Source organism: Copidosoma floridanum, unplaced genomic scaffold, assembly GCF_036245765.1.
Source record: "Copidosoma floridanum isolate Cflo_tuat_1 unplaced genomic scaffold, Cflo_Japanese_pri ptg000024l, whole genome shotgun sequence".
NCBI lineage: Eukaryota > Metazoa > Arthropoda > Insecta > Hymenoptera > Encyrtidae > Copidosoma > Copidosoma floridanum.
This window is the reverse complement of record NW_028321901.1, coordinates 7,608,380-7,632,558: the sequence shown is the minus strand read 5'-3', so window position 1 is coordinate 7,632,558 and position 24,179 is coordinate 7,608,380. Positions and strand designations below refer to the sequence as shown.

General features: G+C 32.0%; 1 protein-coding gene across 7 annotated transcripts in view; it reads right to left on the bottom strand.

Moving 5' to 3' along the window:
• upSET (SET domain-containing protein upSET) overlaps positions 1 to 24,179 on the bottom strand; it is a 485,572-nt gene that overhangs the window by 315,653 nt on the left and 145,740 nt on the right. For all 7 annotated transcript variants that reach the window (XM_089595068.1, XM_089595072.1, XM_089595071.1 and 4 more), the window contains one exon: positions 20,722 to 20,824. In XM_089595068.1, coding sequence (XP_089451194.1) covers positions 20,722 to 20,824 — 103 coding nt within the window. The remainder of the gene's footprint in view (positions 1 to 20,721; positions 20,825 to 24,179) is intronic.

The window sequence follows — 24,179 nt, the reverse complement described above, 5'->3', positions numbered from 1 at the left end:
ACCTAAGATTTTACGTAGTTTTTTAAATAATACTAACACGATATACGTGTTTACTGCGCACTGTTTCGTATCAGACTAACTTAGCAGTTAAGTAATCACCTCTTTCCAAACTAACAGCTACGTGATCTCACGTAGCATCAAAAATACTGATTTTTCGTATAATTTTCGCGATATTTGTGAATAGACCAGGGCGTAAATAGTGATCCACACAAATTATAAGACTTCTCTGTGTACAACATCGTGTAGCTCCGGTACGCTTGTCACGATAATTATTTTCTCGCTAACTTCTACCACGTGTCAAAACGACGGTAATAACTAAATAATAAATAATAATAAATAATAATAAATAATAAATAATAAATAAATAATAACTAAATCTCTACTACACCAACAGTTTATTGGCCCTGATAACCGATTTGCTGAGTAAATCTAGTCACGTTATGCGTAGTAGTATCATCAGGGCAATCCTGCATACCGTTGTAGTTAATTTGTTTTTTAATATCTTCAAAATAATTACCATTTGCCCAGAAATAAAATTTTTCAGGATATCCCTTCCAGCTATAAACATGAAATACGAACGAAGTCTCAAACGCTGTTACTGTGTTTTTACGTACTTTCACAACAAAGTGCGAACTGGCACCGTTTTTGTCGACAAATGCGTCGTGCGATTCTACGCTTTCATACTTGGAAGAACGTCCACAGAGCAACGGTTGTTTGTTATCGACATATTATTTCTTCAATAGTTCTTATGAAACATTCAACTATTCTAGATTTTAACAGTGGGTTACGTGATATTCATAGACTTTTACTTTTTCGTGGGGTGAATTGCATTTTGCGTCATAAGAATTTTATAACTTCACACATTTGAAGAAGCATTGGTGTGCGATTGCCACTTCTTGATATAATATGATGAAATACGCTTTGGCGATGTTATTCGATAAAATATCCTTGATCAGTTTTATTTGAGCGTATTTGCTGATGACATCGATGACGACGAAAACGTAAGAGCAACCATTAATGTAAGCTTCTACTGCTATCAAGTTTATTAAATTGGTTTTCTGTACGTTGTCTAAGTTACGCACATTACAGCCATTTGTGGGAAAACAATTTTTACATTTATTTTGTAAATTATAGGCATCATGACTCAACAGATAACTAACAACATTCCGACACAATCATTTACTTTCCACAGCACTCACGAGTTTGTTACTACCAATATATGCAGTTGGTTGCGCCGTTTTATAGTTAACTTTTTGCAGTGTACTCTGCATAATTCTTTTTTTTCTTTTTCTTTTTAAACATAGATCCAATGGCCTGCTGAAGTAAAAAAACTTTTTAAACGTAATTTTGCTACAACTACAGCATGCTGCCCATAAAGCGACTGTTCACTCATCCAGCGGTATTTTTCGAACAAGCATGTGCGAAAAAGAAAATTCATTTAATCTCCGCCCAGCTTTTAGACATTCGCCTTTTTTCTTCTCTATAGCGTAGCCAGGATCGTGCTGACAACTTGCTTCGTCTAAGAAGTTTATACCCACATCACCGTTCTGAATGCGCTTCGATAGTTTTGTTCCACCACCACAAAATTTGTATCCAGATACGTTCATCTTAAACGGTAGCAAGTCGATTAAAGCGTCAGAAGAGCTATTTTTTTCTTTCTACTTGAGTTTCACTGTTCAATCGTTTTGATTACTATTTCGCTCAACGGATTCTATATTTTTACGTATTGGATACAACAAAAATGCGACATTTTTACACTTTCGTTTAACTTTCAAGTGACATCGTTAATTAAAATTTATTTTCGACAAGCAAACTAATTTTTCTCTCATGTGCGTACCAAAAGGTACGCGAGCATACCTTTAGATCGCCAGCTTTTACCACGAGTGGAAGGCGCTAACATAACAGTGTCATTTATGACACATATAATGTTATAATTCATAAGTCAAACCTAATGGTCACCGTGGACCAGAATCACTCTGACATTACGTAAGGGTATGTGCATGGACTTATCCTAGTGTAGTTTGGAACCAAAAAATATTCTGCAGTTCAACCAGTTCCCTGCGAAAGTTATTACCATATTACCATCTTTGTCCAAAACAGCGACCCTATCAAAATCGAAGCAATGGGAACAATGCATAGAATGTCTAGATAAGACATAATTAATTATTTTGTTCAAAACATCTCGTTTATGTTGCCTCTAGGGCAAGAAATTTTTAAAAAGACTACTCCTAATGTTAAACTCCTAATGGTAATCTATCTTTGCCTAATTAAATGATAAAAGTAAATTTGTTATTATTGGACAAAATGCATTGAAAAAACTATTCTTTTCTTATATCAATCAAATTAACATGTACCATGAATCAATCTGTAAATTATAAAATCTCAGAAGGGTGATACATTGTTTAATATTCCACAGTAAATTAAGTTTATTTGTTAAAATTGTTAACAGAGGACCATACGTTATTTACTTTTTTTATTGTAAATAACCTTTAAAATGTCAATATATTTTTTATACCATCACACATAACGGCTGAGTATTACAAGTTACAATAGAAAATTCTGTTCCACACAACGTACATTAGAAAATATTATAACAAATAAGCTTGACGTTTTATGAAAAGTTAAATTGGAGACTCTAATTAAAATATATAATTATGAATTGTGATATATGGATAAAACGAAAAAAACCGTCCAAATAGTATTAAAATTAAATTTTCCCCTTTCTATAGAAGAAGAAGACGCATTGTACCAAGTGGGAGAAAACCAAGGCGATGAGCAAGCAATAATTAGAGTAGAGTTGCAGTTCCAGCAAGAAGTCGACAGCAAGTGGTAGGCTCGCACCCTTTTAGCTCACTGTCTTTTTTCTGTAACTCTACCAAAACCAAGCGAATAGACTTATGCAAAAGAAGACCCTGTTGAGGGAGACCCCCAGGCTGAGTGCCCTGAATTTCGTTTTTCCATCCATGTACTTAATACCTTTTTTTTACTTTTTCCTTCAAAGATCATACATACTATTATCTTGTAATTAAAATAATCACCGTTGAATCAACAAGAAGATAACAGTGGGAGCAACTAATCCTCGTGAAAAGAAATCGCCGTTATGAGCACAAAATAAGTACACCTATCGTGGGTATCCAATAAAAACCGTTCCGAAATAGTTCACGTGAAAGCACTAGTATTGCTGACACCAAGAACATTTCTATCATATCCTTACTCTTTCTTTATCATCTTCTAGAGGGTCATAAAATACACAAATTATCCATACATACTACCCATGCTTCGTGTATGAAGGAGTCTACATAGCATTTTACTTTTTTGAATACATAATATCATGAAATAATGTAAATCCATGATTCTCAAATAAGAACATATTAAATATGAATTTCCTATATGCTTCATACACACGTATGCATTGAACCTTATTTCGGTAGTGTAGTAAACAAGCCCTGACCGTGTGAATTCTAAGAGATTTATGAGCAAGGAAGGCTGTTGAACCAAGTCCATACGATAAGAAATTAACACTCAAGGTGCGCAAAGACCTTGAGCAAGCCATAGAAACTTATAAATAATAAAACCTTCTGTCTACTGAAGTACTGTTTCAGCAAAGAAAAGACTACAATTACCCATCAGGTAACCAAGACATTAACGGTAACATTTATCACTGACTTTGAAAAGGTTGAATTAAGCAAAAAAATGTGGTTATCAACATATGTTAATTTATCAGGCATTCCTTTAATTGTTGCATAAAACGGTAAGTTTGTAAAAAAAGTGATATAGCATCAAAAGAAACAAGTATGAAAAAAAGGACCCTTGGAAGTAGCCCTAAATTCTAAAGAACTGATCAAAGAAAACTGGGATTGTGGAATTGGCTTTTTTGATGCCATTTTAAGCCCTTTCAACTTCGGGAATATTTCATATTTATCGCTTACAGGAATATTTTTTAGTATAAATTTATTGTCACTAGTAGGTATAAAAGCATGATAATTTAAAGTCCCTGGAATCATTCTTGCGTTTGAAATTCGATCTTTTAATGTTTTGGCAGTATCTTTGTACTCAGATTTACTACTGAAAAAAACTGTCGTTTCCTTGCAATATTTTTCAGCCCAATAAAATAAATCTTCTGCCGTTAAAATATGGTTTCCTGCAGAGAGCTGCAAACTCGATTGTCGAGCACCACGTTTCAGATTTGTTCTTATTCCATCACATGCTCCTTTTCCATGGGCTGTGGCGTGAAAATGCCACTCTGCTAAAATGTTGTGATCATTTTCTTGACTTGAAAGAAGATGAAAATTCGTTTTATTTTCGAAGTGTTGTGCAGCGCCGTTACTCACGTAGTAAATTTTTTTTGGATCAAAGTGTTTTTTTAAATAAACAATTATAATCTTCTGATATAAGTGTACAGCTATCGAATCATGGGATAGATTATATGATTTTATTGCCAAACTCTTGTGCTTTAACTCATCATCTTTTCAGTCATAAAGTATGCTGATAAAAATTGTGGTCTGGTTATTGTTCCAATGAATTGATTGCGTTGAATTTCGAATCACAAACGCATAATTTTTCGCAAAATCAAAGCTGACTATAAACTTGCCATCAACTAAATTATTTTTCAACTTCTTGATGAATTCAGATTGTTTCTTCGCGAAAAAATCGTGTGTTTCAAACTTAATTAATTTGTCTCCTAATAAACCCAAATATTCATAAATTCTCAATAAATAAGAAATTATTGTGCATCGGTCAGTTTGAGTCCATGTTGAATAATTCACCTCAAAAATATCTTTAGCTTCTAAGCACTTCAGCAACATTAATCTAAGTCCTCTACAATTCGGAAAATCTAAACAGTTTCCTAATAAACAATTTTCAGAAGGATCGTGAGATACAATTAGATTCAGACAGTTTCCGTAAGTTTTAAAAGGTGATGCTGAGTGTTTTGTCAACTCTCCTAATTTTATTGCATCTAACATGAGTTTGGCGTTTTCATGGTGCACGCACACACAAACATTGTGAGTACCGTCTTAGTTGAACAAACTGCGTAAGGCTCACTTTGATATTTTCGTTTTCTTTTTTTAATAAAATAAATAACTCGTTCAAGTTGCCAAGTAAAAAGCTTTTTTAAACTCTTATTTGATCACCGTTATCTTGCTTCAATGAAATGCAATCTTTTACATCTGGCACTACACCACTTACCTTACCGTGTTCGTAAAAAATTTTTATACGATTCTCACTATCGGCTGAAAATACCTTACCCTTTTTTCATCAGGTTACGATAAAATTCCATATTTTGCAACTACATCAAAGGCTTTTCTAGTTTCTCTTTTAGTGCATCCAAATTCTTCCATGAGATCGCGTCGATTCCAAAATTTCGGGGCGTGTGTAAGCAGCGTAATTCTTTCCTGTTAATTATCCAACGATGCAAACTTTCCTTTGATTTGCTCTAACACTGCGATACCTGCTTTAAGGTATTTATCGTCACGGCGTTTTTCCTCATTTTTGAGTTTGGAAGCTGAAATTTTGCACTGCAAGCATATCATAGCCTTATCATGAATGAATGGAGATTTTTCTTTAAACAATTGCGTAAATTTCACTCAATTTTTGTTAACGTGATTATTCTCTTTATTCAAGGGATTACAGTAGACAAACATCTTAAATACTGATTGTAAAAAGTAAAACATAACAATTAAATGGCTGGCAATCACGGATGCGTTACCATAGCTTTGTTTCAGATCACTATAATAATAAGTATTATAGGCAAATCACTTTCTCAATAGACGGAATTCAAAAAAAAGTGCAACTTACGACAGAAAATAGTAATGTCCTGATAATTATAATCAAAGAGTGTTAACAAAATACAAAGACAAAACTTTTCTTAACCAGTATTTAGATTAGGCGTACTTGTTTACACTCGGAATAAATAAAAATAATGCCTCGCGGTGTGTGGCAGCGTTAGGAGCAGCGGCGGGCGCGTAGCAGCCGGCCGTGCTACGCGGTGACTCGCATCTATGTATTCATCGGCCTATTACATGAAAATTTAAAAAAAAAACCCTTTTTTTGTATTGACTATACTCAAGTAAAATCATCTCATCTTTTAGCTTTTGTGATTTTTAAAACATTCTTTCCAGGCCTAAACGACGAGATGAAAAAGTCGTCTTTAGCGCTCACGCAGGCTGTCTGTGGTGGCGCTGGGGCAGTTGAGAAAATTCTTCCCATATTCCTATATACCTAGTTTTATACATAATGGATATAACGGTGGCACGATAGTTAAGGTTGTGATTCTTATGGCTCAGGAGCTTGGTGACACAAGCTTCCGAGTTCAAGACTCGATCTGACATACTTGGCTCGCACCCCTGAGAAACCAATTGCTAATGTGCAAATTGCAAAGCGTAGTCTGATGGTACGGAAACAATGTAAGATAAGGTTCTTACTGCTGTGTAAGTGATATATCACATTTAATCTGAGGCAGTTTTTTAATTTGCCAATGACGATATCATACATATGCAGAGTAACACAGCAATGCAGAGACTATTGAACTTAGTTCTCTGAAATGGCTGTAAAATATAAAAAAAAATTAGTCGTCAGAGGTCTAGGGACCCCAGTTCAGAACGAAGTTGCATTCGCTTTTTTGTAGACGTTGACTACGTACAGTCGTAATGTACAGGATGAAATATCAAAGAAATGAAATTAAAAAATTAATGATACAATATATTTATCATGTATACGATAAACAACGATAACTTACAGGGAAATTGAAAAAAACAACAGATTATGAAGAGTAAATCGACGAAGTGAATCAGTAATTTATGTATGTATAATGTTCAAGTACAGTCATAAATTTTTTCTGGTGTTCGCAGATGTCCTACGAAATCAGGAAAACATAAAAACATGAATTATGACATGTCAACACAACAGCACAAATATTCTTGTAAACCATCAATTAAGTTTGTAACCACACTTTAAAGTATTACTTAAAAAAATTAATTAACATAATCTAATAATTTTTTTCTAATTTAAAAAATAGCTTATTATTGTGCAACGATATATGTATGTTTTTCACGGTTACTTACAAATTCATAAGATAGTTCTTTTTTCCACACCAATCAAAAGTTTTTTGGTTTAAAAATTTTTTTTTACCGTTTGTTACCATTAGTGTGTTATAATAATAAATGAAGGGTTTATAAAGATGCTCATTTTGTAGCAATCTTGATGACAAAAAGGGTTGGCGGTTGTAAAACTACTTTACGAATAATAGAAGCAGCAGAGATAAAATCAAAAATCTCAATAAAAAATTGACAACTTATTATAAATTTTCGAATAAATAAATAAAGTCAACTTTTGATTTGGAAAAAACTATTTTTCCCGTGTTTCTAGGGGAAATTCTGTAGGGAAATTACCAAGTTTTTCTTCACTAAAAAACATAAGATTGAATCGTATTTTTTGTTTTCGGGCAATAAATTAAGCAGCCGATTTTACAGCGAGTGAAATCAGTTCAGTAGCGCGAAGTGCAGGATGTGGGAAGAGACTAATCCGTTATATGTTGATTTAAGCTTCACGTATATAGTTACAGTGGCCGCTGTAAATGTGTTGGTAGTGCTGACGGTACACAGCGTGGGTATGAGGAGCTACTGGCTGAGTACAACCAAAGGAGGCCAAACAGCTGTCGGGTCCTTCGGTGCGCGCGCTTGAAAAGAGAGAGCTGCTTGCGGCCGTGTGTGTAGCTTCATACACGGCTCTACTACTATAGCAGGGTCGGAAAAAGTCTTGTTACACTTTTTTTGGTCTAACACCCATGCATCCAAAACTCATAACGCGAGGAAAGGAACTTCATTCCAGAAGTACATGATCTATACACATTGTACATTCTGTACGTAGCCCAGTTTATTGCATGGTTTCAATTGATGGAACACACCATTTTTCATCTTGTGTCGTTATTTATATACAAATAAGACGGATTCTAGGGACAACTATTATAACATTTATAAATAGTGTTTTTTTGCATTAGAATTCAAGAAAAATGACATACAGTTTATTGCTACAGCTTTACCTTTTTATCACACACTTATATCTCTTTTGTATATTATATAGAATATTATATTATGTCGAATTTGCAATGTGAAATTTAAGAATTGTGTTTTTATTACACCTTGAGCAGACGATGCATCTGTAGTAGAGTAAGTTAACCTTGTTATTAGTTATTTCTTTATTTCTGCTAAATAAACTATAAATTGTTATTTTGTATTTTACATTTTTATTGAATATTTGAAGAGGCCAAGAATTATTGACAAATCGTCATAGATTTACCCAATGATTTATGTGTTATTACACTAATACGTGTGGCACTTTCATTTAAAAAAAAATTTGATACAAAAAAAGTATACAAATCTACGTGAGAATAAAATATGAAGTTAAAATAATTTCAAGCGAGTAAAAATTTTTACTAAATAGACGAACGATATATGTGCTTGTTTGTTGAATCTTCATTTCACTATTGATTAGACTTTTTAAATACATTTGTGATATATTCAGTATTGGAGCAGCAACGTGAATGCTTAAAAAATGTGATTTTTGAATGGAATGAGTGCAATTCTATAAACTGTCATAAGTTGCATTACGATTTGTTTAAAAAATGTATGTAAGAATCTTCTTTTGAAATTATCTTTTCTTCCCTGCCCTCCTTTAAAGTGAAAGTCAAGGACAATAAACATGCAGATAAAAGAACTCATAAAAATTCCAAAGGTAGCACAGTTAATTCATTAGCAGGAATACAGTGATACAACACGTGTGTTAACAACAAATGTCTATTCTATATTGTGGATCAATATCGACTTGTGCAACAATATCCAGAAAACGTCATACGTACCTAATGCCGTCACATTGATTAACGGGACTTCTTTTATTTCACTTATGTATACAGCAACTGCTTCGCATATTCGAGGCTACTAATGTCTCGTAGTGAAGTTCTAGAAGCTTCATGTGGTACATCTGCTATACTGCGAACCGTGTTTAGTACCAGCAACCTTAGTTCTAGTTCTCCATATAATTTTTCTGATAAAATGACAAATGTGAAAAAATAACATGATGCAAATTCATATTATAACGCTAAGTTCGTTCATGCTACCTTTTTACGGCCTAGATTTCTACAACCGGGCATACGACCTTCGATATCATGCGTTCGATATCAAAAATCAGTGAAAAATTAAGGTTTCTAGAAGCTTTAAATAAAAAAGTGCTTTTTTTCCATTATGGCAGCGTATTCAATATTAACGTGGTTGCATTCAGTCGACTCAGTATACTCCTTTTCTAAAGCAAGTTACTCATTGTTCCGTTCGTTCAAACCAACACATTGACAGTTTTTCTTGGATCTACTAAACACGGTTTGCAGATTTGTAGTAGAACTGGCTTCCTTTTACATTCCATGAAGAGGCAAAAAATAGCATTTGTCAAGGTCTAGCGATTCCGTTAAAAGTTGATATCAATGTGCATAAAAGTAATTAAAACTTTCAACTTTTTTGAATTTTTCATCCTTTAAAAAGCAATTTACAATAGTAACTTAAAGATTGCATTATGCGTATCCTGAAAAGATGTAATATCATCAACTTTAAAAGGTAGTTTCAACTGATGTCACTGACCAACCTTTAAACAAGTTTTTATATGATAATTATTGCATCTTTTATCCTTAATCATCATGCGTCTCACCAGCTTAAGCTTTTCCTGCTGCCAAAAGTTCTGTAGCAGCTTACCGACGCATGGCTTAGCGATACAATGCAGCACCTTAGGAACTGGAGGTAGCTAAACAACATCAGATGTTACACTGGAGATAACCTATCCAAGCTAACCTTAGGTCATAATTGAGATATATTTTAAGACTTTCAAGATGTGACATTTAACGATTAAAGAATACCAAACAGAACCTTAGCTACCCGTGCACAATTGTAGTGAGGAGGTGCAAGGCTATTCTCTTCCGATGATTCCAGCTGCACTTCTTGTTTTTAGTAACATGATTATATATACTAACTCTTGTTATGACGCAGGCCATCACTTCGTAACAAATCTAAAATATTTGTAATCTGCTTCTCTAATTCAGATTGACTAGCTAAAACTTATCCATTCTGATTCAATTTACTAAATACAGCTACAATTACAGTTAAAATAATTTTGTTTTAAAGTTTAACTATAACTCCGAAAACAATAAGAATAATTCACTAAGTTGTGACTAGAAATTACTGGACGAAGATGGTTAGGTTCAAATAAATTTAATCAAGTATAAATACGTAATAAAAATAAGTAAATAAAAGATTACACTCTAAACTATGCCATCTGCGCATAAAAGGATTTTTAGTGTTGAAAGATTTCAGTCACCAAACGTGTCAGAGCAATAATACGCTTGAGAAAAGAGAAATAAAAATAAAGAAAACGATCAACTGCTTTTAACAACGAGAAAAATACATGTGATAGCTTCAAGATCTATTCTACATAAATAGTTGGCTGATCAAGCAGAATGAAATAAACAATTAAACTCGCCAAACTATTGTGAACAATAATAGACTGAAAAGTAGAAAAGCCAAAACATTTCATGAATATACTATCTATAAACACAGTATTGTTGTGGGCTTACTCCTATTTTCACAGCAACTAGCAGCAAATCTTTCCTCTCTTTATTTTACGACACTAGCAACCTTCCAGCTTTGCACGCACTAAGTTAATCCTTTTCCAGCTTTCTCACTTTTCTTGAATTTCGAAATAAAGAAAAAAAAGATACCAGACATAATCGTAGTTATCCGATGGCAACAAAAATGAAAAAATAGAAATCTAACGAAAACTACAATATTCAAATACACTAATGTACGATTAATGAAACAAATTTTTTTAATCAATGTGTTTGAATCATTTAAGTAACACAAATTATGAATATTTTTTTTTTCTTTGCGTCACCATGTACAAAAACACTTATTGGTTAGCAGTTTATTGTGGTCAAGAAAAAATTAAAAGTAATTGTTGTTGCAAAGAAAAGATGATGTAACCATCTTTAGGTTAGTACAAAGAACGCATTTTCAGCCATTATTTTGTGATGGAAAGTTTTAACAATAAATTAAATTACGTTGTAGATTGTATCATTCTGCAACATTTCATGCGAAGGTATTGCAAAAAACAAAAACCATGTACAGTTTAAAAACAGAAGCTTTAATGGCTTAGTGGTTAGCGGGCTAGCTTTCTAGCCGAGGATACTCAAGGGGTCATGGGTTTAAATCCTGCCGAAAATTTTCGAGATATTTTTCTCGGGCTCTTTTGATAAGATAAGAACCTAGAATACCAAAAAACTACTCATCCGATTTTTATAACAAATGGTCTCTTTTTCTAGTGATATCTGGACCTCCTTTCGGAAAGAAAGCTAACAACTGTCCAGCTCATAAGGTAAAGTCACTGTCGATTACAAAAAGATCAGTGCAGCAAGCAAGATGGTTTATTGGAAAATATCTTGCATTAAACTTTATAATAGCTAGGGTGTGCTTAAGATAATAGCTGTGCCCAGTAAAAAGTACCTAGTAGAATGGACAAACCGAGTCGTGAGAGGAGAACTTTACAAGGGACTCGCACGAAAGACTTGGATACTCGGGGAAATAGAATGAAAATTACAGGAACATAACAAGGAAGGTAGATATTAGGGACATAGGATACGTGTTAAACCTGCTCAAAGGTATACGTTAAAATCTAAATACAATGTGATATGCAGTTTAAAATAACAAGGTTGAGATTGCCATATTAATCATTTTACTTTAGTAATTAAAAACAAAAATTTAGTTGAACATTAATGATGATGTAACAGCCATTTAAAAAACAACTTCGCATTAAAAATATTTAAAAATTGTGTTCGAATGAAAATAACGATTTTAGAATGAAAATAAGAGAAATATCAAATAGCAAAAAAAGTTACAATCATTATCAAGTACAAAAAATGTATTAATAAACAAAATAGAAAATGTATTTTTTACGTAATAAAAAATTTACATAAAGTTAAACAAAAATGTATGGCAAGTAAATGAAGCTTATTGATAGTGTCAAAATCTGAAACAACTAAAAATGTTGTCATTTATACTCCATCAAAAGAAAAGCTAATTAATATTTTAAATAACACATACTTGGATAAGTTATCATGATTTGTAGACTCACTGGCATATCTGATTTTTTTCTAGAGGTATTTTGGTAGGACCACAATCACTTTCAAAAATCATAAGTATGATGAACCTGACTCGTAGAGCATATAATAATACAAATATTTGAATGTCACATAAATTACTATATAGTAAATAGTTAATATATTTATTTGCAAGGATCTTATCTTAAGGAAGGGTAGGAGGTTGACGCGCAGAGCACGCAGAAAATCAGAGTCATATCTATTTACATTAATATATATATATATATATATATATATATCTCTTCCTACATATATAGTTAACTCCATGGGGCATTCCACACAAACCCCCCACCGCCCCCCATTTGCCCCCCACAAAATAAGATAAAAATCCGTTATTTTCTTGCTTATTTTAAAATATCGTAGTTTTTCTCAAAGCCCCCCACAGCCCCTAACCGACCCCACCGACCCCCCACGCATTTTTTCATGGCCCCCACCGCCCCCCCACAAAATATTATATGTATAGCATAAAAGTGTAGTATAAGTCTATCCAAGCCAGGGAGTTCAACCACGTATGGCTTTATGGGATAATAACAATGTATGTTTTAATATTTAATAAAATAGTTACTGATTAGTGCACAATACTATTATCAGCTAAACTTAAATACAATCAATTGTATTTCAATTTATTGGATCCCTTGGTTTCTTTGTAAGCATAAAGTTTTTGATGGGCTGACTTTTTTTGTTAGCATTTTGTAACGTTGCATTTTGCCAGCCCTTTAAATGTGTTCAAGTCGATTACCACATTCCTACCAAATCACATGGAAATATTGTATAATATTTTTTCTCAAAACATCCTACAGCCCCCCACCTACCCCCTACGGCGCTCCCACCGACCCCCACGAATTTTTTCATGGCACAATTATTATATCATCATTACTTGTATAGTCCTTTAATACACAATTCTTCTTTTTACGTACATAAACTTAAGTTAAATTTAGAGTATCATTAATATAAACGATGAAAGTTTCGAATCACTTTATGAGTCATCGTACAAAGCCTGATTAAACCACGAAGACTTACGTTCATTTTTATTCTGTTTTAAATTAATGCTAATATTGGTACAATAGATGAACATGATGTACATTCATGATATGTATTATTAATTAACAAATGTTACCTATACATGAAAAAAAAAATCAAAAGTAATAATAAATGTTTCTATGTCCTCTTCTCCAATTCTTAACAATAATTTTAAAAATTTGTTATAACTTGAACGGATATTATTTTTGAATCTTAAAATTTTGAAGAAGTTCCATAAAAATGATGATTTAATAGTTTCTTCTATTATTATAGTTCTATTGCCGTTTTTTATAACTGGAAGGATTTGTCTAAAATCTCCTCCTAATACTATTAATTTATCACCAAAGCAAAGTTTTGTATTACACAAGTCTCTCAACGTTCTATCAACAATTTCTAGAGCTTTTTCGGAATCATAGAAGCCTCGTCCCATATTATTAAATCAACTTCCCTAAATTTTTTTTTTTTTTAGTTTCAAATTCTAAAAATACACTTTCAATATTATCTTAGTCTAAAGGTAAACGAAAAGTTTTATGACTGGTCATACTTTTTGATAGTAATACAGATGCAATTCCTGTCCAAGCCATTGACATAATATTTTTACCTCTAGAAATAAAATAATAAATGAGTGTCTTATATAAGTAGGTTTTTCCGGATTAACCAGGACCATTTATGAAATATACTTTTTTATCTTGTTCACATATAGTTTTAAAAATGTTTCTTTGATCTTTATTTAAATTTGTGTAAATTATATTGAAAATTTGTTTACTGAAAGATATTTCCTCAATATTGCAAGTATTTTTATAATTGCTAATGGTTGGTGTCGGTAAACTAAAAGACTCACATGATTTACCTTTTGATACAAAAATTTGAATAATATGTAGAAGAGCACAATTATTATTATCTTTATTGAAGTCTTCCGTAAAATATTGTTTATATTTGTTCCACATTTTATCTCCTTGAATGTTTTCTGAAATCAAAAACCAAGCAAAAAATTGTCTCAACTGGTATGGAAACATAATTGTTATGGCTTCTTCAAAAATATTGTCGATTTGAGAATCATGTTCTATTAAACCCATTGCAATTGCAGTCTCCCTGAAATTTGTACATGTTATTTTATTATGTTTTTTAACGTCTTCAAACGATGTACTCCCATGTAATTTGTTTAAAATAAGTTTTTTAAATTTAAAAAATAAAAAAGTTAAGAATAAATTAGAACGAATTTAAGAAAATTGTAAAAATGTATTTCTCATAAAATATTTAAAATTGGGGGGGTTGGCGCGTAGTGCGCGCAGGGGGCGTCAACCCCACTAATACATATATATATATCCTTCAGTGACTTATAAGTTTTTTTGGCCACCCACAGCCTTCACACGATTGTAACGTGCCAAGCATAAGAATAAAATTCATGCACCTGATTGTTCTAAATATTATAATAACGTAATGCAACTTGTATCACTTAACGGATAAAAACAAAAGACTTGTTAACAGAATACAATATTCGAAAAAGTGATTATTGTGTATATAAACTTATAATAGAATTACTAAAGAAGCTTGAAGAACAATAAATTAATGATCTCTTACAAACAACACCTAAACAAATTACATTCTAGACTTCTTATCTAATAAATAAATAATTTTAATCAGAGTCATCGATTGTACTTAAAAAATAAACATTAATTCATATGTGTATATATATATACTAATTAATATTATACAGGAACTCTTAAGGATTTGCGATAACGTTTGTGATAAGTAGGAAATATTAAATAGTAAAACTAATAGTATAAAAATTTTGACAACAATCTGACATTTTCTAGTACTACACAACGAGCTCAACGCAGATGACAGTCGACGACTTTGACTGTTGACAGTGTCAAATTGTCGAGTCAATATTCGTTCACCGAGCATTCGACTATGGCTGTATTCCACATAGGTTGCCAGTAGTTAGGTTTCGTGGTAGACCAAGAGCTGAGGCCTGAGGGTGGTCAAAATCTGGGGTAACCAGAATTAAGAAACCTCATGATTCGTAAAGATCCAAAATATTCTGGTTATATTTTATTTTAAATATTTTGTATCCGAGTGTTCCGCTGAGATAAACAAACAAATGACGCGAATTAAATTTTAAACGTAAAAATTAGAAAATTGTTTTTCTGAGAAGAACACAGCGGCGTTACTTAAATAGCGCCACTAGCGCCACTGACCATCCAGCGTTGTCACGGTTTACGAAACTCAACTACTGGGTGCCTTAGCGGAATACAGCTTATATAGGCAATACACTTTCGGGTTCGTACGCTCTGATCTATATATATACTAGTGGGGTTCACGCCCCTCTGCGCGCACTGCGCACCAACCCCCCAACTTTTAAATGTTTTATGAGAAATACTTTTTTACAATTTTTGTGTATTCTTATTTATTCTCAACCTTTTTATTTTTCAAATTTAAAAAACTTATTTAAAATAAATTACATGGGGCTACATCGTTTAAAGACATTACAAAACATAATGGAATAGCATAGAAAAATTTCAGGGAGACTGCAATTACAATGGGTTTAATAGAACATAATTCTAAAATCAACAATATTTTTGAAGAAGCCATAACAATTATGTTCCCATATCAGTTAAGAAAATTTTTTGCTTGGTTTTTGATTTCAGAAAACATTCAAGGAGATAAAATGTGGAATGAATATAAACAATATTTTACGGAAGACTTCAATAAAGATGATAATACTTGTGCTCTTCTACATATTAATCAAATTTTGGTATTAGAAGGTAATTCATGTAAGTCTCTTAGTTTACCGACACCAACCATGAGCAATTATAAAAATAATTGCAATATTAAGTAAATATTTTTCAGTAAACTAATGTTCGATATAATGTACACAAATTTAAATAAAGATCAAAGAAAAATATTTAAAACTATTTGTAAACAAGATAAAAAAGAACATTTAATAGATGGTCCTGGTTAATCCAGAAAAACCTACTTATATAAGACACTCATTCATTATTTTATTTCTAGAGGTAAAAATATTATGTCAATGGCTTGGACAGCAATTACATCTGTATTACTACCAAAAGGTATGACCAGTCATAGAACTTTTCGTTTACCTCTGGACTAAGATAATATTGAAAGTGTATTTTTAGAATTTGAAACTAAAAAAAAAAAATTAAGGGAAGTTGATTTAATAATATGGGACGAGGCTTCTAAGATTCCGAAAAAAGCTCTAGAAATCGTTGATAGAACGTTGAGAGACTTGTGTAATACAAAACTTTGCTTTGGTGATAAATTAATAGTATTAGGAGGAGATTTTCGACAAATCCTTCCAGTTATAAAAAACGGTAATAGAACTATAATAATAAAAGAAACTATTAAATCATCATTTTTATGGAACTTCTTCAAAATTTTAAGATTACAAAATAATATCCGTTCTAGTAATAACGAATTTTAAAAATTATTGTTAAGAATTAGAGAAGAGGACATAGAAACATTTATTATTACTTTTGATTTATTTTTTCATGTATAGGTAAAATTTGTTAATTAATAATAAATATCATGAATGTATATCGTGTTCATCTATTGTAACAATATTAGCATTAATTTAAAACAGAATAGAAATGAACGTAAGTGTTCGTGGTTTAATCAGGCTTTGTAAGATTACTCATGAAGTGATGCGAAACTTTCATCGTTTATATTAATAATACTCTAAATTTAACTTAAGTTTATGTACGTCAAAATAAGAATTGTGTATTAGAGGACTATATTAGTGATGATGATATAATAATTATGCCATGAAAAAATTCGTGAGGGTCGGTGGGAGCACCGTAGGGGGTAGGTAGGGGGATGTAGGATGTTTTGAGAAAAAATACTATACAATATCGACGCCCCAGGCGTAGACTATTCCCTGCTTCGAAGCCTGGACGAAGACTATGCCCTTTTCTGGAGTCTGGACGAAAACTATGCCCTTTTAGGATCCCGGACGAAGACTATGCCTTTTTCCGGAGTTCGGACGAAGACTATGCCCTTTTCTCGCGCTCGGATGAAAACTATGCCCTTTTGGAGTCCCGGACGAAGACTATGCCCTTTTCCGGAGTTCGGACGAAGACTATGCCCTTTTCTCGCGCTCGGACGAAAACTATGCCCTTTTTTTGAGTCCAGATGAAAACTATACCCGTTTTGTCTAGTCCGTGTTAAGACTATTACATTTTTTCCGAGTCTGGACTAAGATATTGACTTTTTCTGGAGCCGAGATGAAGTACAATTCATTTAAGATCACCGTACATTTGTTTTTGTAATTAGATATATAGTCAAATATACTTTTATAGTGGTTGTTGTTTACATTTACATAAATAATTGTAAATAATAATTCAAACTCAGGAATCGTTTTATAAGCATGGTAATTTGCAATTAATGAATATGAAAGACTCTTTTATGTTTTATTTTCAAATTTAATTTCTTTTCTACATTTTTGTTGATTATAATAAGTAACTAATGTAATTATTGTAACCTGAAGTTAAAAAATTAATACAATTTGTACAATTCGTGATTTAATAAAATATAATATTCGTAATAAAATTGAGAAAAAAGTAAACTTATTTTTATTAATTAATGTTTGCAAGACATGAATATTTAGATTACAAAGTATTTTTTAACACAAGAATAAATTAGCGAGTTTAAATTAATTACAGTTATTGTTATGTACAATTCACGGAATCGTTTAAAAAAAGCTCAAAACCTCTTTTTTCAAACACTTTCTAAAACTCTAAATACTGAAGCCGTTAGACCTGCTAATAATGATTACGTGTTGTTTTTTTACAAAGACGTTTGTAGATTCACGTGCATGTGAATCTCGATGTGAAAATAAAAGTTATAACAAACGTTTTGACACAAGTATCGCAAAATCTTAAAATGTTTAATCGTTTTCAAGAGCTTCGTATTCGTGAGCTTCTTCCAGCGTACTAGTAACTGTTACCCACCCACCAAAAGCATAAATCAGCAAATCTGAAGGGTTTTTTTCGTTTAGGAAAAGTAAAACACAAAAGGGGTTAGTAATTAACATTGGGATGTTTTTTAACTTAGTTTCCGTCTGAACTCAAAAAAAAGGGCATAGTTTTCGTCTGGGGCCAAAAAAAGGGCATAGTTTTCGTCCGGGTTTGAGAAAAGTGGATAGTCTTCGCCCGGGCTCGAAAAAAGGGTATAGTCTTCGTCCGGGACCAAAAAAAGGGCATAGTTTTTGTCCGGGACCAAAAAAAGGGCATAGTTTTTGTCCGGGTTTGAGAAAAATGCATAGTCATCGCCCGGGCTCGAAAAAAAGGGTATAGTCTTCGTCCGGGACCAAAAAAAGGGCATAGTTTTCGTCCGGGACCAAAAAAAGGGCATAGTTTTCGTCCAGACTAGAAAAAAGGGCATAGTCTTCGCCCGGGACGTCGAAAGGGCATAGTTTTCGTCCAGGGCCAATTAGGGAATAGTCTTCGCCCGGGGCGTCGATATTTCCAAGTGATTTGGTAGGAATGTGGTAATAGACTTTAACACATTGACAGGGCTGGCAAAATGCAACGTTACAAAATGCTAACAAAAAAAGTCAGCCCACCAAAAACTTTATGCTTACAAAGAAACCAAGGGATCCAATAAATTGAAATACAATTGATTGTATTTAAGTTTAGCTGATCATAGTATTGTGCACTAATCAGTAACTATTTTATTAAATATTAAAACATACATTGTTATTATCCCATGAAGCCATACGTGGTTGAACCCCCTGGCCTGGATAAAGACTTATACTATACTATTATGCTATACATATAATATTTCGTGGAAGGTCGGTGGGGGGCTTTGAGAAAAACTACGATATATCAAAATAAGCAAGAAAATAACGGATTTTTACTTTATTTTGTGGGGAAGGGGGGGCGGCGGGGGGCAAATGGGGGGGCGGTGGGGGCAGTCGGGGGTTTGTGTGGAATGCCCTACTGAGTTAACTATATAATATAGGAAGATATATATATGTATATGTGTATATATATTTTAAGTCCACATAAGTCACTTTTTTAAGGTTAATGTGGACTTTACGTGCTTCTAGAATATACATCAATTGCATCGTAGAATTATGCGGACGTCTGCATGATTCTACTTTTGTCCTTATAATTCCCCTTGCACACGTGTGATTGTTCGCATAAGAACCCTCTGGATAAACACACGTATATATATATACTACTGGGGCTTCGCTCCTCTGCCCCCTGTTCTAAATAAGAATGTTTAGACTCTAACGAAACCCTCGGAAGTTTCCCTTGGGGTCGATTGGATAAAGTTTATTATGATTTATTTTTTAGATTTTTATTATCCTTACAATTTACTATGTCAATTGAAACTATTTACGTGTATGTATATAGAACTTTAAGATTTTCACTACGCACAAGCAGTATAAAGAGAGGCCATGTATATAGATATATAGAGCTGCTGCAGCGCACTTTCATATGCGTGAGAAAAAGAAAGATGAACAAGTATCAAAGGCAGTATGCATATGTACATGCGTACACACACCCACACTAGATAAACATTTTAGTATATGCTATGCTATACGGTATTCGTTTCGTGGCAGTACAGCAGAAAGGTTAGAGAGAACAACAATGTTGTTGTTCATTGGACGTTGTCGTTTTCTCTAGTATGGCTAGCCTGTTTTTTACGATACATTTACGATAAATTCTTCTTTACGTTTTAATATCTCTTTCTTTTTATAAATCCATTAATTAATCAATTACTTGGATAAGGTACTATGACAACATACATACTTCGTACAGACTTTAATAATATGGACTCGATAATAGATTCATTGACTATTTTGAGGTTCGATAATAGAGCCAACTAATATTTTTTCAACTTTACCAATAAATAATTATCATAAAGTTTGAGTATCGAAAGTGATAATTTTACATATGTATTGTAATATATAATAAACCTATGTTACCTCACAGTTTGGATTGAAGTTAACATTTGCTCAATGGAGCAGTGAGTTTATTATTTTTATCAAGGCTATAAAAAATTGCCTCGTACTCAAATGATAATTACTCATTTAAATTTTACTTTCTAAATTTTCAGAAATTACTTTGCTCAGACTTAAATTTTATTATTAGCTATCAACTTATAATCAAATTAATACAGTATTCTGAGGAGTAGGCTACACTTATACTTATACTTTATACTTTAAAGAAATTTCTTCTGTAATAATTCACACAAAGATTATTTTTAAATAAATGCTGCAAAATTGACAAACTAATATGAAAAAAGATAAGGAAATAAGTTTTTTTTTTACACTTCTTGAACTAAAAAATTGTGTGCACCAAACACTTATACGTACTCAACTAAATACAGTTTCATACACCAGAATAAACGGATGCATTCAAATAATACAAAAAAGGTTTACTGCCTTTCTAAAAATAGCAGTTAAAAAATTGCTAATGACGTGTCATTAAAAGACTTTAGTAGTTTTGAGAGTTAAGCAAAAAACAAAATAAGTGTTTAGTTACCTGATGAGGAAGTGGCGTTTGTTTTTCAGCTGATTTGAGTAACTGGGACAACATAGTTGATTTTTCAATCTTTTCTTTCTCTTGTCTATTTCTGCATTCAGTTCTGAAATAAAAAAAAATTAGAATATTTATTTTATCAATTAACTGTGGATTTTCTTCCCAAATAAAAAGATTGTGCTAAGGTAAATGTCCCGATTGTGAGTCAACGTCCCAAGTAATGGGATGTTTTGAAATCAATTAATATTTAAATAATGGGTAATATATAGGATTGTAAAAAAATTTCGTTATACTATACGTGGAAACATTTATCATACATCATATTTTCAAAGCCATAGTACGTATGGAATATTATGAAAAAAATGTTTATTGCAACTCTGCCATGGTAGTACTATGGGATATATGAATCAGCACCTACTTTGACTTTCACTTTACTGAGTTTTTTCTTAATTAAATTGAATTCTTTGTCAAGATATGTTTTTTTTTCATAAACTTAGGTATTCCTAAATATATTTAAAAACAAAGATCAGTATTTTTAATGCAGATTTTTCATTTATAACCATGTCTCAGTATACGTACATCTAAAATTTTAAGGTCCCAGTTAATGGTACAGCATAATGTATGTACCGTATTTACGTACACTTCATATTTATGCCTTTAGCCCGATAAATCAGAAACAGCAAAGTTGTTGTTTTTACTTGCAAATCTTTTATTCTGTTATGTCAAAGTAAATACTGTGTATTTTAATTAATTTTGAAGTTGTTGTAACTTATATCCAGCTTTAAAGTAAGTTAATTATTGACATACAGTGATAAATAGTCTACATAACCTCAAAAGTAAGCAGTCATAGAACTCTTTATTTTGTAATTACCTACTTAATCAACAATACATATTATTGACTTTAGTTAAAAAATGAAAGAAAAAAAGAGAGAAAAGACTGACAGAAAAATAGCAAAAAAAGTCGCCTCTCAAGGTGTAAATAAAAATAAATGTATGAAAAAGAAATTTATCCTACAAATTTTTTAGTTTATGGTTTTTTTCACTTCAAACAATTCTTTAATAACCACGATGTATTTTATTACAATAATTATTTTATCGCACACTTTTTACGTGCAGACAATTAGACTATCCAATCGATTTATTCATTTGAAATCTACAATTCTATTATTTTATTGTAACTTTTACTTTATTATATGACGTGTATTGATTTTATTTTATAAAAAGAAGAGAGAGATAAAAAATATTACAAGAGATAAAAAAAGTAAAAGAGGCTTAAAAAAGTAACAAGAACAAATCAAAGATATTAAAAAAAGAGTTAAACAAGAAAAGAAGGTATAATAAGAATAATAGATTTTAATGGTTTGTTAGTATATATCAGTGCCCTCCGTTGAATTTGAAATTCAAAGTGATCAGTGATCTGTTGGGGGCGAAATGTGAGAAAATAAATAAATACAAGTAAAGTGTATTTAAATTTTCTTGCGTTGATTTATTAATGCGCAACGTTTCGCTGACAGTATGCGTCAGCCTTATCAGGCTACAAAATTAAAATTAAAAACACACAATGAGTGATCTGAAAGGCTCAAACACAAAATACAATAAATTTTGATGTAAATTGTTACCGCAGGTACGCGAGAATTCGTAAGTTTGGTTGACTTACTCGTCACCTGTCGTGCTATCGACTGACAGTAAATTAAACAACAAGCCAACGCTTATATAGGCAGAGCCGCAAAGGTAGACGGTGAAGGGCGATGAAGTCGATCGGGACATTTAAACTTTTGTAGTAAAGTAAGGTATGCTCTATTAAAGGAAAGCACATCCTCCAATTACAAAAAAAGAATTATTTCCGAAATGCTTTATATAAAACTCGACAAACACAACATCAATAGAAAGGAGGATGTGCTTTCCTTTAATAGAGCATACCATCCTTTACTACGAAAGTTTAAATGTCCCGATCGAGTTCATCGCCCTTTACCGTCTACCTTTGCGGCTCCGCCTATATAAGCGCTGGCTTGTTGTTGTAATTTATTGTCAGTCGATAGCACGACAGGTGACGAGTAAGTCAACCAAACTTACGAATTCTCGCGTACCTGCGGTAACAATTTACATCAAAATTTATTGTATTTTGTGTTTGAGCCTTTCAGATCACTCATTGTGTGTTTTTAATTTTAATTTTGTAGCCTGATAAGGCTGACGCATACTGTCAGCGAAACGTTGCGCATTAATAAATCAACGCAAGAAAATTTAAATACACTTTACTTGTATTTATTTATTTTCTCACATTTCGCCCCCAACGGATTACTGATCACTTTGAATTTCCATCAATAGATTTTGTTCTCTTAATATTTTGTTGTTTGTTAAAATTTAAAGTTTACTATCGTGTATCACACTATTTATTTATTTAAATTCTAATGTAAACTATATGGGTGAATAAATTAAGTTTGAATATCACTAGGAATTATTATTATTTCCAACAATTATTTGAAATCTTTATTTTTATCTTCCTTTGAGCTTATTTTGTTAAATTATAGAAGATTTTGATTCTTTAGGATGAACTTTTTTATATTATTAAACTTGTTATTAATTTTTACGAGCTTTAACATATTTTTTATGACGGTAGGTTAAATATGATAGTTTTTGTATGTCCCATAAACCGGGACTAACTGAGTGGGACAACTGGGCCATGCTATTTTTTGATGTGCCATTAAACGGTACCTCATATTTTTCTCCATTATTTCAAATTAAATTATTATTGCGATCTTATTTATACACTTAAATAAATTTTTTATTGCTAGAACACGTCATTTCATATTATAGTACAACAAATTTTCCACTTATGTGTATTTTTTAGTTTTGAATAGCTTAATTTAGTTTTTAGTACGCGTAACCCTGTCTACAAATAGGGACATTTACCTTACTTTTCCATTCATTTAAGATTGCACGCGAAGATTTTTTAGGCTGAGATAAGAAGGTAGTGCTACTAAAACATTTATTGAAGTCTTGAAAGACTGTTTATAAAATAATTCTATCCTCATTGTACCATTCACAAGTTTAGTACTTGTTAATAAATTGTCAATAGAATTGATTCAGTAAAATTCTAGATCAGTGTAAGTATTGTTGTTATATTAAGAAGGACAAGTTTCATACACTACACACTGAAATGTTTTCCAAGAGAATTGAACATTAAAGTTACATATTTTAACAAAAATTCTGAATATATTCTTGACTTATATCAAATAAAATAGGACTTTGGACCAAACTTTGTCCAGGTGTGATAGGTATTGCAAACAAACTGATACAAATAATAAGCGCACGCTCAATAGTAAGACAATTTTAAAATAAACGTCATGATTCTTTATACTACAATTCTTAATGTTTACCATTATTTATCTTATAACACTGTTGACTAAAAAAAAACTCTAAACCATCTTATCAGTGTAAACTAGTTAATGTCAACGTAAGCT